Below are 15,546 nucleotides of genomic sequence, written 5' to 3'. Positions count from 1 at the left end.
ACATGTCGGTTCACTAAGAACTGGGGTATTTTTATTACAATAATTATAAACACAACACTATATGATAATATATATATATATATATATATATATATATATATATATATTCTGCAAAGAAAAGTAAAAGATTAGAATGTGCACTCTATAAGGGAAAGGGCAGATGTCACCTGATTAATGTGAAGTCGGGGTTCAGCAGTCATCTAGGTTCCCTTCTCGTCTGTGTCTTGGCTCGTCTCGGAATCACACCTTAGCAGTCACGAGTACACGTCTGCACCGCTATGCTCGATCTCCTCTGCTTCCCTCCAAGTCACTGGAACCTCTCTCGTTATTAGCTGCTGTCTCTCTCTGTCTCTGATCGCTCTGTACTACTTCTCCTTCTCCTTCAATCTTTCTCAGAGAGTCTCAGCTTTCTCGGACTTCAAAATGGCGACTGTCTGCCTGGAAATAATTAATGACATAGATGCTAACGGCTAGCTGCCGCCTACGGACTGACTGACTCATTGCCTAACACTTTCGCTAATATCGAAGCCTGTCCCTTCATGGAAAGTTACGGCCAGTAACCTGCCGCCCACCAAATTCTTGTACCTCCCCGTACCAAGGACACGTTCCCAGCCGGCCGGCCTGAAGTTGTGTCTTCGGAGTGGAGAAAAATACAGTCTTTCGATAAGGGCCAGCCTGAGCCGGTTCTCTCCAAGCGAACAACACCTCGAAACTAAAACATTACACTTGACCTAGAAAGCCTCTCAAGCTACCAGGCAGAGGGCAAGATGGAGTCTGTCCCGTTTAAGGCCTACAAGGCCCGAAATAAGCATAACTCCATAGAAGACATACTAACACTCTTGCAAAAGGACGGATCATCACTAATACTAATATATCTATCCCCTAGCTTAAGTTTATAAGCCCTGATCTAAAGAAAAGGGTACGAAAATGCACTACTGTGCCTCATGGATAAGTCCTGTTTATAGTCCTAATCCCTATACTATAAGGGTAATAGGCTGGAGTCATCTTCCATCATCCTCCCTCCAAAGAGGGCCGAAAAAGTTGGTCATTACAGGAACCTACAGAGTACCACACCTTGCTGACGATTCATGACCCAGGCACCTATAGAGGATTGCCCTCTCTCTTATACTGAGCACTCAAGACTGACCTCAGCGTCGATGTTTCCAGTGTACCAGTGTTTCCAGTGTACAGGATAGATTGTCAACAGACCTACCAATACCCCTCGCAGACAGTGAATGGAAGTAAGCGTTCTCACAGGCCGGGAGGTTGCCAGCAACACTTGCTTTAAACTCATATGATGTCATTACCTAGACCGCACATACATGACCCCCCCTCAGATTTGCACGCTTCAATGCAACACGCTCCCATGGATGTCCCCCGTGTGGGGCCAAACCGGCTCCAATCATCCACATTATGTGGGATTGCCCTCGGCTTCGGCCCTACTGGTCAGGAGTGCTGGGGAAACTGCGAGAGGAAACGGGCCTTTGGTTCAAGGAAACAACTTGGGACTGGTGCTTGCTATGCGCAGCACAGCGATAAACTGGACACAGTCCGTGCCCCCTAGACTTCCCAGACAGACAACCGATATGTGTGATTGGGGAGTGGCCAATGAGCGACGTCTGCGAATTGTCCGCACAGACGAGAATGCCGAACAAGATTTAGAGACATGGGGAGAGAATGCCGAACAAGATTTAGAGACATGGGGATTATTGCTGGAGAAGCTGCGGACCCTCGGCAGACGGCTGAAGGAGCCGACACCCTCTCACAAACTGGTACCCCCAGCATACAGACAGGGGGTGGTGAGGGAACCTCCCAACAGCCCGGATAATACCAACTGACATGGGAGTTTTAGGTGTTTTGGGTGACAAGGGAGCCTGATTGGGTATTGCGAGGCGAGGAGATCTGTGGTCGTACTTTGATGGTGAGCAGATCTTCCCTACGGCCTAGGATGCCACCGACTACACACTGCAGGAGATACATAGGCCTCGGTACTGCACTACCAAATACACTAAAGACCAATCAGAGGGGGAATTGTGAATGGATATAGCCATAAAATCACAGCTGTCGCTGTTAGAAAATATATGAGAAGTACCTCTCTGTCAACTGCTGCTATGTTCTCTCTTTCCTCTTTTTAATGGTTAAGTGTGTATTGATAACTGTATGCATGTTACTTATTTACCTAAAAATAGGGATGTGCAGCTCTTTTAGCATTTTGACTGTAATACATGTTCTAGCAAGCACTTGCCACATGTTTGCAACTACAATGATGTACAGTATATATACTGTATATGCTTGTACTGTATAATGCTGCTGTGTATCCGAAAATAAAAACAAGTAAAAGAAAATACTCAATTTGCTGGGCTTCAGCAGAACAGTTTAAATATTTGTTTACCACATAACCTTTTTGTTACTTATTTGACATGGCTTATACCTAGACAAATGTACATTTGTACAATGTCTCACAAATAAAATAAACTTCATTATTTTGTGTGCTTCAGTGGACAAATATAATTTTTGGTATGTTTTAAATTCTCAGAATTGAGTGTATGACCTTAGTCCAGAAGTTAGGAGCATGTTATTACATTTTTGCTCTATTAAGACTAGTTTAAACAGGCAATAGGCAACAGCACATTGAAACATATTGGAATGCACAAATACAATTGATCTAATCTCTGAGACATATTGCCTCTCTAAATGTCTTTTGTTCATGTTGTACAGCATTCAGCAATAACAAAAGGAGAAAGAAAATGCATGATTAAGAAGCTACCGTGATGAAAATGACTATTTAAATTTTTTGAATGAAAAAAAAATAGCACTACTGTGTTGGGGCAACGGAGGAGCGATTGAGGGCAGGAGGCAATGGAGAGTAGGCTGGAGAAGGGAAAAGCATCATCCAAATGAGAGCAACAGTTGGGATGAGGGAGCACACCTGCTAAAGTAATGCAGAGCACGTGGGAGGGAGGGAGACAAAATGAAGCTTGGGGAGGGAAGGACATGGATGCTAAAGTACAACATGGAGTGCGGTGGGAGAATCACACGAGGGAGACATCTCAAACACATGCACTCTCATTGAGTTCCTAAGCAAAAATAAAAAAATGAGTTCCCTAAAATGAGCAATGGACACACAAGAAGCTATGGTCCAGGGGAGTGACAAAGACATGATGGACAAGCCAAAACATTGAATAAGATTCTAGCAAATAAGTAACAATAATGCCAACCATTGATAATCAGTGGGCAGCTTTTAATCACACTATGTTCTTGCTAAGCGAACAGTAGGTCATTTTCTTTCAGACAGCTGTGACCTAAAAAGATCTATGAAAACTGCTTGTTTTGAAAGTGTAATAACTTACTATCCTTGCAGGTAGTCCTTAGGTTATTGGTATTACACTGTTTGGTTACTTGCGTGATTCATTTTTATTTATCTTTTTCAGATTCTGTTATGCGATTCTTGCGATAGTGGATATCACACCGCCTGTCTTCGACCCCCTCTGATGATCATCCCTGATGGAGAGTGGTACTGCCCACCTTGTCAGCATGTATGATAAGGCTTTATTATTTTCATTATTGTCAATAATCTTGCTAAGTTATGTTAAATAACATTTATTAAGTGTACATTCACCTGAAGATCTCTTAGCGCTGTAGAGTACTAAATTGGAAGATCATGCTGCATACTGAGGACAGTAGTAAATACAGTTGGTATGCTTGTTGAAAGAACCATGTCTTTAGGTTTTTCATTAGATTTAATATGTTAGTGTGCAAATGTAATGGCAAAGGTAGAGAGTTCCAGATTAATGGAGCCTATACAGAGGAGCTGCATCCATCTATACATTCCTATTTTAGAACAGTAAGTAAGTTTTAGGATGAAGAGCAAAGCTCCCGAGCTGGAGTGTATTTTTTGATTCTATAGATTAAAAATTGGAGACCCTCGCCATTGAATGACAAAATGATGCAACACACCTTTAATTTGTTTCCGTGTTCCAGTGGGACCCAATTAGGTCCCTCAGCAAGGAGGTTACATGACAACTTCCAGGCAGTTTAGAAAACAATCATGTGCTTGATTCTGGAATCTGTGAAGTATGTTTGATATGAATGGAATTGGCATAGTCAAGACATGAAGTGACTAAGCCATTACTACTGTGATTGAGTCATCCTGCGTTAGGAACCTGGATATCTTTTTTGCTCTTTCTCAGCGGAAGAAAACATGTGGAGATCACGGTCTATGATGAAACCTAGAGTTTTTGCTTGTTTTCTTTTTTAGGGGTGCAGGCCATACCCATTTTTGTCTACAGGCCAGAAGAATTAATTCCAGGAGTCAACTTTATCATTCGAAATCACAATTTCATTTTTTTCTGAATTATATTTTAAGTAATTACTGCCGATCTATTTGCAAATGAAGCACATGACAAATTGAACATTTTCCCTGGGAGGCGAAGAACCATCGCGTTAAGCATTAATTGGGAGTCATCAGCATAGTTAAATATTCTGCAAATCATTTTTGCTAACTCCCGAATTAATGGTCTCGTGTAAAGATTGAATAGAAGGCATGATATAGAGGAGCCCTGTGGAACCTCACACTCCATTTGTAATGCTGCAGCCTTAAAGCGACCCACATGGACAGATTTGGTCCGGTCTCTTATGTAAGATCTAATTCACTGATGGTCAAGGGTTTTTAGTTTGAATGATGCGATTCCTTCACAAGTAATAGGTCTGCAGTTGTCTTATTGTTGTGAACCAAGTTCCCTTTAGTATCACAAGATGTTTCAGGCTAGCTAAGTAGAGCAGTTCAAGGCACACTCTGGGGAGGTTGTGTGGACTAGCAATCTAAATTCACTGGCACTCAACCACAACACTTGATAAATTATTATCCTGCCAATGCTTTTTCGTTTATTAAGAAAACATACTTTTATTGCACACACACACACACAACTAAATACTATGCATTAATGTACAAATATGTACATCTGCTAGATGGAAATGCCTTTGGTGACACCCTCATATTGCCTTACTATCATAGTAGGTCCTGCACCCAATAACCACAGTGCACCCCCACCTATACCAGATGTTTTCAGGGGGGGGGGGGGGGGAGTGTCACCACATCAATATATTTATAAAGCAAGCCTGTTGGCTGTGTCAAAGGATCACCACCTCAGTAAATCAACCACGTCATGATTTACCATTAAAACCAATAACCATAATCAAATGTGTTCATTATTAGTCTAAACATTGCACTATTCATCAATACTGGTTATCAATAAAATATGTATATTCAAATAATCCACAAGCATGTGTCGGAGTCCCTTTCACATTCTTCAGGACAGCCATTGAACCAACTTCGAGGAGTCCTTCCACCGCAGCTTAGAGTACTTTGAAATAAGTAGAAACTCTTCCTGGGGCCACAAATTCAATAGGCCTTGAAAGTTAGGCCGATTTCAATGAAAAAATAATAATCTTAGGACAGCTGCAATTGGTGCAGCCTCCAAACAGGGACTCAGATTGGCAGTGGTACCCCTACCCCTTCCGGGGGCACCACGAAGTAACAATAGGCAGGTTTAAGCTTTCTAGCAGGGCATTATGGGGCACTCCCTCAGGACCAGTGAATATGTTATGAACTTTTTGTTCCACTCTTCTCGGATGTTTTCCTCAGCGTGGCTTGGTGCCTCATGTAGTTATTTATTTTTTTTCTTCAGTTTCGGTTCCCCAGGCACCCACATACAATATTGTTGCAGTCCACTACCACTCTGCTCTGCTTGCTCCCTGCCATGCCAACATGATATGCTGCCAGTGTAAGAGCTGGTGTGTGCATTCTCATGCTTGCATCTTGGCAGGCTGCTGATGACCTTGCTTCAGCTCTCTGTTCCACTCTGAGAGCGGGAGGTGGGTCAATAGGGATGGTGGAGCGCAGCGGTGCCCAGCTTGCTTTGCTTTCCTGTCCTGGGGAATGGGACAGGGTTTGCTTGTGGCAGGCCAAGGGAGATGGTGTCCCTGGCCTGAGTTGGCTTGGATGCCCTATGCAATTTCCCTCTCCCCCAACAATTAAATATCAAATATTCACTGACCCTCTTTGTCCCTTGCGTACCAGGGGAGCTTTCATGTTTTTCTTTTGTTTGTTTTCAACAAAGGGCAGATCTTCAAGGAAGCATAATTTTGCACAGGTTGGGCTGATTTTGGTCAGCTTTGGCTTGTGCTCCAGGTGGCGAGCTCTGGCCACCAGGAACATTTTCAACAGGCATCCTGACCTCTAAAGGGGCGCATCCTACAGAGAGCTGGATTTGCCCTAGCCTTTTTAGGTCTCGCCTGGAATTAGCATCCGAAGGATGCGTCCAGGCTGGAGACTTATAGCTGCCCGTCTCGGGGGAATGAGGGTCAAAAGGGTGCCACGCGCTTCTCTTATGCTGGATTTGACTGCGTGCACGCACACCCACACTCACGCATGCGCACATACACAGCCACACGCATACACAGCCACACGCATACACAGCCACATCCCCCCTCCCCCCCCCCCCAGTCGCCGCCGCACCTACACACACACTAGCGCACCTACACGCACACACAGAGACCCCCCCCACACACACACCGGCGCACATACACACACGCACGCACACATACAAAGACCCGCCGCCGCCATCGCACACATACACACACACACAAGCGCACCCTCCTCCCCCTCGAACTAAGCCCCTCTTACCGCCATTCGGGACTTCTGTAGCCGGGGCTTTCCCTCGGGCATGGGAGCCCCGCTCTCAGGCACTCTGTGGACGCGTGCGCGGGACTTCCGAAGACTGAAGTCCCGCCCAAAGGAACTGGCTTTTTTGCTTGTTTTTTTATTGTTATCCATGCTGCCCACTCTAAGATGGCTGCTACGGTAGAGTCCCTTTTCTATGTTCCTACCGTCTCCAAACTTGCGTGTTAATGAGGCGGGCTCGATACTTTCACCAGCGCCTTCGAGCAAAGCAGCGTTTCCCAGTATGAGCCTCGCCAACAATTTTTTGGGAAAGTACTGACACTGCAGTGTCGTGTGCTTGGCTTTTTTATAAGTAAGATTTAGCAGAGCGTCTTTCAAGCTGAGCGTTTCTTGTTTTTGCAGCTTCTTTCATGCAGTAAAAACAAACAAATTCGGATTCTTGTTTTATACATGGGTGTCAGATGATGGTATAGAGAATTTCGTGTTAGTATCCTGAATATTTTTGAGGGTTAAGCATGGGCTGGTTATGAGTGATATGCTTAAAAATGAGGTATGAGGAGTGCTGTGACAGGGGGACAAAGGCACGTTTATGCACCTACAGCAGCGATTCATGTGTGTGATGTTAGTTGCAAGTTCAGCGCATTAGCTGATTGGCTGTAAAATGACAAACGTATTTTGAAGTTGGAAATTATTTTACTAGGAACGCATAATTGCTTCACTATTAAAAGGTGGAGCAGCTTGATACACTGAGGTATACGTGCTTGCAACTTGCTTGCGGGTAGATGTATGAACAGTGCCGACACGCACCATTTTTTTCCAAACAGATTTTATTGGGGTTTTTGCTTATATGACACATCACAGTGGTCAATTCAGTGCAGTCAGTCAAGATATTGTTCCCCATAGGGCTTTTTCTCATCTGGACCATGATAAATGTGCAAAGCACAAAATATTAGTATGCGTACTTTTACAGCTGAGGAAATTCAGAGGTGTGCTAAAAGCACGTTTAAGAATACACACGGTGGAACATGTTAATAACTGCTCCAACCTGGGAAAGAGGCTAAATTTGTGCAAATGCATGTTAGGTAATTTCTAACATCTGCAAAAGACCTTTAAAAGCCTCCATTCCTGGTCAATACCTCAGCGTGACGTCTGAAAAATATGTTAAAGAGGTCTTGTAGGTAAAGTTCAGTGTAACATGGATAAACCATCCTTTATATTGTAATAGTGGGTAACATTCACCAGCTATTCACTGCGCGGTACGTGGAATACCAATGATGTGTTGTGGGTCAACAAATCGGTATTTTAGGGATCAAAAACTGTAGTTTACATTGAAACTTAGTGACACGTTCTTTGCATCACACTATGTACCTAGAAAATATTTTTTGATTCATATTAAGATCAGGTGCAGTAGCAAGGAGAAGACAAGGTCAGGAGCGTTGAAGGTGGCAGGGAATAGACTTTATATAACCAGCAATGCTGCCATTCTTACCCAGTCATGGTTCAGCACATTCACTGCCAAGGATCTCACACCCCCTCACCCTCACACCCCCTCACCCTCACACATCTCCTCACCCTCACACCCACTCACTTTCACACCCCCTCACTTTCACACACCCTCATCCTCACCCTCACACCCCCTCACACCCCTTCACCCCCCTCACACCCCCTCACCCTCACACCCCCTCACCCTCACACCCCCTCACCCTCACCCTCACACCCCCTCACCCTCACACCCCCTCACCCTCACACCCCCTCACCCTCACCCCCCTCACACCCCCTCACCCTCACCCACCCCCTCACCCTCACACCCCCTCACCCTCACACCCCCTCACCCTCACACCCCCTCACACACCCTCCCTCACCCTCCCTCACCCTCCCTCACCCTCACACCCCATCACACCCCCTCACCCCCCTGACCCTCACCCCCCTACCCTCACCCCCCTCACCCCCTCATACCCCCTCAGACTCTCACCCCCTCACCCTCATCCTCCTTCACCTCCCTCACCCCCCTCACCCTCACACACCCTCACACCCCCTCACCCTCACACCTCCTCACCCCCTCTCACCCTCACACCCCCTCACCCTCACACCCTCACCCCCCTCACACCCTCACCCCCCTCACCCCCCCTCAACCCCTCACCCCCCTCACCCCCCCACCCCCTCACCCACACACCCCCTCACCCCCCCTCACACCCCCTCACCCTCTGTGCAACCATTCAACAACTGGTTCAAATATGTTCTGTCAATGTTTCAAGCTTTATTACAAATGTAACAAAAAGATGTTAAATTTTCACTTCTGTTCTTGGATTTTCGTCACAATAAAATACTCTGAACATAATCTTCACAAAAGTTATTTACAAAAGTTTAAGCTATTGCCATTATAAATTACAATAACTTATTTAAGTATTAATTATTTGAAAAAATTAACAGCCATTGTTATTTGTAATATCAATACATCTAAGTCATGTAAATACAACACATATTGCATTAGAAATGCTGTAGGTGTCGCATTTGCAAAAGTTATAACTATTAGCATTGTAAATGACATAGCTATTAATTTAGCTATTTTCAAAAACAAAAAATAAATAAAAAAATTGTCATTTACAATACCAATAGCTCAAACTTTCCTAATGCGAGACCTATTGCATTGTAAATGCTTGTTCTCTTCCTGCTCTAGCCTTTTTCTCTTCCTGATGCCTAGTGCTCCATTCCTGCTGGGGGGGAGGGGGGGGCGCATCTTGCTTAGTCCATCCTCTGCAGGACAGCAGAGAACCCTCCTGTCTGCACTCCTCAGAGCCTCCTGGCTGACTTCAAGGGGGCATTGGAACATTGAAGTAAAGATCTTCAGGGGCCATAAGGGGGCCAACGCCATTGGCCCTAGAAAGACCCACACTTGTCCTGGGGTTGGATTCAAAGTCCCTAGTCCATCTTGGCAGGACATCAGGTGATTTTTCCAGCTGGTGATTCTTCCCCTGGCACCGCCTCCCAGGTCCAGGATCTCATCACCTATCTCTCCCTTGTGCAGGGGTTTTTAAGTGATGTTGGAAAGTTCTGTATGCCAAACACCCCATACCAGTGCCTCCGATCCGCCCCTAGCTGGCAGCACTGCCAAATCCCTTCCCACCAAACTTCAAAGTCGAGCCCTTCCTGTGTTGGCTCCAGATGTCTGGGTTTCCTCCTTTATTCAGTGGGCCTGGGCTTTCGCAGCAATGTGTAATGGTACCAGCTAATTATCAGATTTTTCTCCCATCCCTTCCTTCCCAGGTATTGTTGTGAGGACTTTGCTCCTTCTGCTGGGGAGCAGAATAATTCACTTGGCCTCGGGGGGGGACATAGGCCCGAAATGTTGATCATGAACTGAGCCAGAGAAATATGACAGTTCCTGAAGTCAAATAAGATGTCCATTTGGTGTGTTGGAAACTTTTAATTAAAACTCTTCGGGAATGTTTTACCCCAGTTTGCTAAACTGTGTAGGCCTAAGCGGAGCTTAACTGAACTTTAGGATACATTTCACTTATATGTATAATACAGTAAAAGCACTACATATTTTCCAGTAAACCGTACTGACATATCTATGAATGCCTGCTAATATTATGAGGCTTACCCTAGGACAGCACATGTCTTCGCAGAGTGCCTTCTGTCCAGGCTACCAGAGAGTAGTTAACCGGGCTTGGCACTACAGTAGACTTCATACGCGTATGACACGTACATGTGTGCACACAGGTCCACATGTAACTAGTCCAGTACCTCTTATCCTAGCTGGGCAGCAGCCACCTTATCTTAAAAGGCAGGGACTGACGGGAAACATGCTCAGTCCAATTAACGTGAAATGACTATGTGTGAGACTCAGGTAGTGAGACACACCCACAGTAAAGGTCCAAAAACCAAGGGTCCCACCACCATTTATTTTTCCTCTACAGACTTTCACACAGAGCAAGAAAGAGAAAAATACAAAAAGGAGAGAGAGTAAGACGGAAAAACAGTTAAAAGGGCAAAAGCAGGGATGAAAAAGAACCGGCAAGAGTGAGATAAAGAGGCAAGAATTGTTCTGTGGAGCATTAGAGAGGCATAAGGTGGAGTCAAAACGATGCAGCCTTGTGTTCAGCACTCTGACCTTCGATAGCGACGGCAACGAGTTTCTTACCAAAACTTTGGGCCCCTGCACTTATTCTTTTATAAATTAAGCACAGAATAGCCCCCTTTCTTTACTTACTAAAGAATGTTTATCTCAAGTATTTAAAGCCATAAACATTAACAACACAATGCAAAATTAAAATTTGAAATGATTGCAATATCATAAAAATATCAGCTACTTAATGATGCAATATCATAAAAATAGCAGCTACTTAATGATCCTAATCTTAATATTATGAGAGCAACTCCAGCGTCTAATGTTATCATTCCTGATTTTTCCATTCCAAATTGCAGAGATTTTGGTGTAGACTGCAAATAAAGTGCAAAAGAAAGTTTTTTTTAAATGTATTTATTTTTTTATTGGCATTTTATATAATCAAGAGATATTTCCGGTTTAGTAGTCATGCAAAATAGAATCTCATTTTGGTACAGCACACACTGCACAGTCTTATTCATAGAGAACAAGTCAGTAGAACCACTACAAATACATTATATCTTTAGTTGGGCAGCTGTCAGGCCAAAAATGCATAGTGACGTGTATTCAAAGTTGTAGGATACTAGGACAGTGGCGCATGAATATAGGGTCTTTACACTGGATTAGGGGGTGACAATTCCCACCTGGGCGCTAGTTCCGGAGGTAAGTCTGTATTTTTGTCGCAGGTCGGCATTGATATCTTGATGTCTTGCGGGCGGGAATGCAAAGGTTTGAGTTCCCAGAATGTGGACAGTTGTTGTCAACAGTAGGACACATCTTTTAACCAGGAATGGATTATAGGGGCCTGTTTCCTTCCCCAGTGCATTGCAACCCATCGCTTGGCAAAAAGAAATAACATAGCTGCGAGTCTGCAATGGGCTTTAGGTATCTCTTTCACATAACCAAGCAAACCAGTCAGCAGCTTCAAGGGTATTGAAGGGTATTGGTCTGCTGATAATGTCTTGTAGTGTATTGAAGAGCTCACGCCAAGTGCAAAAGAAAGTCATGGGGGCCTCACACCATCTCATATTGTTGCTTCCACAGCAAAGCAGAAAGGTCTTGGAGATGAGTTCTGTGAGGGGTGTCACAATGGATCCATACCCTTTCACAAACCTCCTGTAGTACCCAGTCAAGCCAAGGAATGCCCCGACTTTGGTCTGGGTTGTTGAAGCTTCTCAGTCCAGGATATCCTGGATCTTGTGTTTTAAAGGTTGCATTTGTCCTCCACCAACAGCGTGGCTCAAGTATACCACTGTGCCATAACCCTATCTGTCATTTGGATGTCTTGATAGTTAGGCATGCAGTTTGCAGGTCTTTTAAAACCTTCCCCAGGTGGATCGTGTGATCTTGCCAGGTGGTGCTAAAGACAGCAGCATCACTTTACATATTACCTCTGCCTACCTTTGGGTTTCTACTGGACTCTGTGCACACTATACCGTACTTTGGTAAAGTATATACAGAGCCAGCTTCCGACACATGGGGAATAATCTCAGACACCTACAGAGTGTAACAAGGCATTGGTGCTCTCTATCCCTGCTGCTGTTTGCTCTTGCAGTGGATCCACTGGTCAGTAGGACACAAATGGCACTCAGTACGATGGCATAACAACCCGGGGAAATATAAATCACAAAGCCCTTTGTGCAGACAATATGCTGCTCTTCCTCAAAGGTAAATGAGTCATCATTACTAAGGCCACTTGCCTTCTTAATGAATTAGGATATATATCAGTTTTAATAAGGTGGAATAAGAGCAGTATATTCTCCCTACATTCCATGCCTGAGATGGTTCCCACCCTAGTGGGATCCAGGGAGAACTCATTACCCTACGGCATTTGTGGGTCTTAAACTTGATAATGTTGAGGGAAACATGAGTCAACCGATTTCAGCACTACGCAAATGAAGACATTTCTCGAAATCGCTTCTACTGTGCGTAGCATTGTGAGTGGTGATTGCTAAAATCTTATCTCTGCCTAGACTGTTATATTACTTTGCCACCCTACCCATAATAATCCCCCTTAGTAAAGTTGGGGCGATGAATACGCAACTCATTGATCAAATATGGAGTACAGGTAGACGCCAGGTAGCACTCATGAAGCTTCAACGACCAGAACATGATGGTGGTCTGGCAGCACCAGACTTTCGAACATACTACCTGGCTCCTTGATTGCAATTGGTAACTAGATGGATAGCTACTCAAACACGAAGTGACACCGCCGTAGAGATGGATACCCCCCACTCCCGTGTCTGATACAACTGATATTAGAGCCCAAGCGACTTAAGGTGAAACCCCATGACCTACAGCCGGTGGGCAAACATTGCTGGCTGCGCCATCTACCGAACACTGGGACAGTCTCCCCCTATTCCCATGACCTCCCTTGGAACTGGTTGGTGTGTTTCCTCCAGAGGGGCCTCTAGAAGTGAACTGTTAACTTGTAAACTGGGTAGCCTGTGGCGTAGAGATTCGGAGACCTATACAATGCTGAAATACTGCAATACTTCGAGGGACTACAGGCAACCAATGACCTAACGGCAAAACAGACATAGAAAAGGCGGGGAGGGCAGTCCGCACCTAAAACACAACAGGGATGCCACATACTCTGTACCACCTTGGGAAAACATAAAGCAATCACAGGACTATATAGCTCATTATGTACAGGCATGCATACCCCCTGTGTAGCCTAAGGTAAATGTGAGCACCCCATATTGGATGCAAACTGGATACAAAATTGGACTGTATACCATGTGTCTAGAAATGCCTACTTTAAATTAATCAACTTTTATTACATATGTAGCACCTACTTTAGCTCAGGTAGAATCAACAAATTCTTCAAGAACACCCGATCACTGTGCCCAAGATGTGGTGAGGGGGGACTGATATGTACCGTATGATATGGCACTGTACACTCCTTACACCAACAACATGCTTGCTGGGACTATTCCCTAGACGTGCAAAACATAAGGTCACTACCAAATTTTCGTACCTCAACCTAATACTAGCTAATAACACTTAACTGGAAAAACATTAGAGGACCACCCGTTCCTAAATAACGCTCTGAACTGCTGCGCTGGGCAGGTTATGAGTAAATATAAAACAGACAATGTCTCCTGAAGGATTAACTCAAAAATTAGTTTCCTATATATTGGGATGCAGTAAAAATATTCTCTCTTTATTATTCAGTACAATTAATGATATTTGTTGAAGTATTACAATGACAAAAAAAATTATATTTGCATTAAAAACATGAAGTAAGGGTCAGACAAATCACACAATCCCGTTGCCCGTTAATGATCACCAGAATATTATTGTGTCCTCAATAGTGATCCAAAGCAGACCGGGAACCACTCAATTATTTCAGTCATCCTTGGTCTTTAGGTAGATATTCCTTAAGGAGGAGCTTGTAAGTCCTTATAGTTGATAATTGTTGTGATCAAATCCGTGGACGGTTCAGTCTCCAAGCGCCTAACTAGTAAATGAGTTTAAATAACAAGGGAACCAAATTGTAATGATCAGTTACCTTGCGTAGTAGTGAGTTACAATTACAAAGTAGTCCCTGACAGGAGAGATTCACACAGAAAATAATTAATATAGGCCTGAAATCCGTGCTATATTGAAGCTGTCCAGCCGGATAGAAATATTTAAAAATGTATCAAATCACATTGAACACAAGAATAAAGTGGGACACAATCCTGCGTCCAACCCAACATATATAACAAACTACACAAATGAACAGAAATTCACAAATTCAGAAAAAGGCTCACGTAGGGCAAGAAATGCTTATAAATTGTATAAAGAAATGCAACAAGCAAACAATATGTAGTGACACTGTTAAAACATCAGTAAATAGGTCAGTTGCGCTTACGGTGCTTATAAGGTCAACGTTTCAATCCCGTAGAAACAATATTGGGATCATCATCAGGACATAAAAATTACATGCCTGAGGGAATTTTGTCCAAGCATGATAGCAGGGGACAAGCAATAAGGCCGTTGCGATAATGCCAGGAAGGGATTAATGTGGACGCACATAGGCACGTTAGATCACTCGAGCATCTTGTTGCAAAGTAGAGGCGGTATTGGAGTGATTCCAATTGGAGGTAGCGGTGTGGAGAAGCGTGGTAACCTAATTACACGAACAGCAGCAACCAATCCAGTTTGGAAATAAACCAAATATACGAAAGGTGCCGTGATATGTATGTCCTTCGGTATTCCGGTGTGCTCGGGGGCCAAGTACCTTTACACACTGCCTTTCCAGGCTGAATGTTTTGGTGCAGAACAAAGTGAAGAGTCGATGGAGATGTGTGCCATGCCTAACACCTACTGCCCTGGCATGGGTCAGCCACCCCTCTAACTGGATGCACTATACCAGTGGTGAGGGTACAGGTGCATGAGCCCTGTCCCACTACAGTGTCTAAGACAATTCTTAGACATTGTAAGTGCAGTAATGCCATTAAGAGAATATGCTGCTTGGTGTTTGTCATTATGAACTCCACAGCCCCATAGTGGCTTTACTGAAAACTGGGAAGTTTGGCATTAAACTTCTCAACACATTAAACCCACACTGATGTCAGTGCGGGATTTAACGAAAAATGCACTCAGAGGGCGTCTTAGAGATGCCTCCTGAAAAACGGCCTAACACTAGTGTCCAGGCTGAGTGAATGCTCGCCAGCGGCCACCACCAGACATGTTTCCGGACCCCTGGGTCAAGAGCCTGCTGCTCTCAGGGGTCTGAAATAATGCACATCCTGGGACGAGGTGCCAG

The 15,546-nt window shown here is 44.3% G+C and overlaps 1 protein-coding gene across 1 annotated transcript in view; it reads left to right on the top strand.

Moving 5' to 3' along the window:
* The window catches only part of RSF1 (remodeling and spacing factor 1), a 540,450-nt gene that overhangs the window by 181,823 nt on the left and 343,081 nt on the right, over nt 1-15,546 (top strand). Inside the window, exon 8 of the mRNA XM_086933896.1 lies at nt 3,432-3,536. Coding sequence (XP_086790022.1) covers nt 3,432-3,536 — 105 coding nt within the window. The remainder of the gene's footprint in view (nt 1-3,431; nt 3,537-15,546) is intronic.

Source organism: Lissotriton vulgaris, chromosome 8 (assembly GCF_964263255.1).
Source record: "Lissotriton vulgaris chromosome 8, aLisVul1.2, whole genome shotgun sequence".
In the NCBI taxonomy this organism is placed as follows: domain Eukaryota; kingdom Metazoa; phylum Chordata; class Amphibia; order Caudata; family Salamandridae; genus Lissotriton; species Lissotriton vulgaris.
This window is presented reverse-complemented; position numbering and strand designations above follow the sequence as displayed.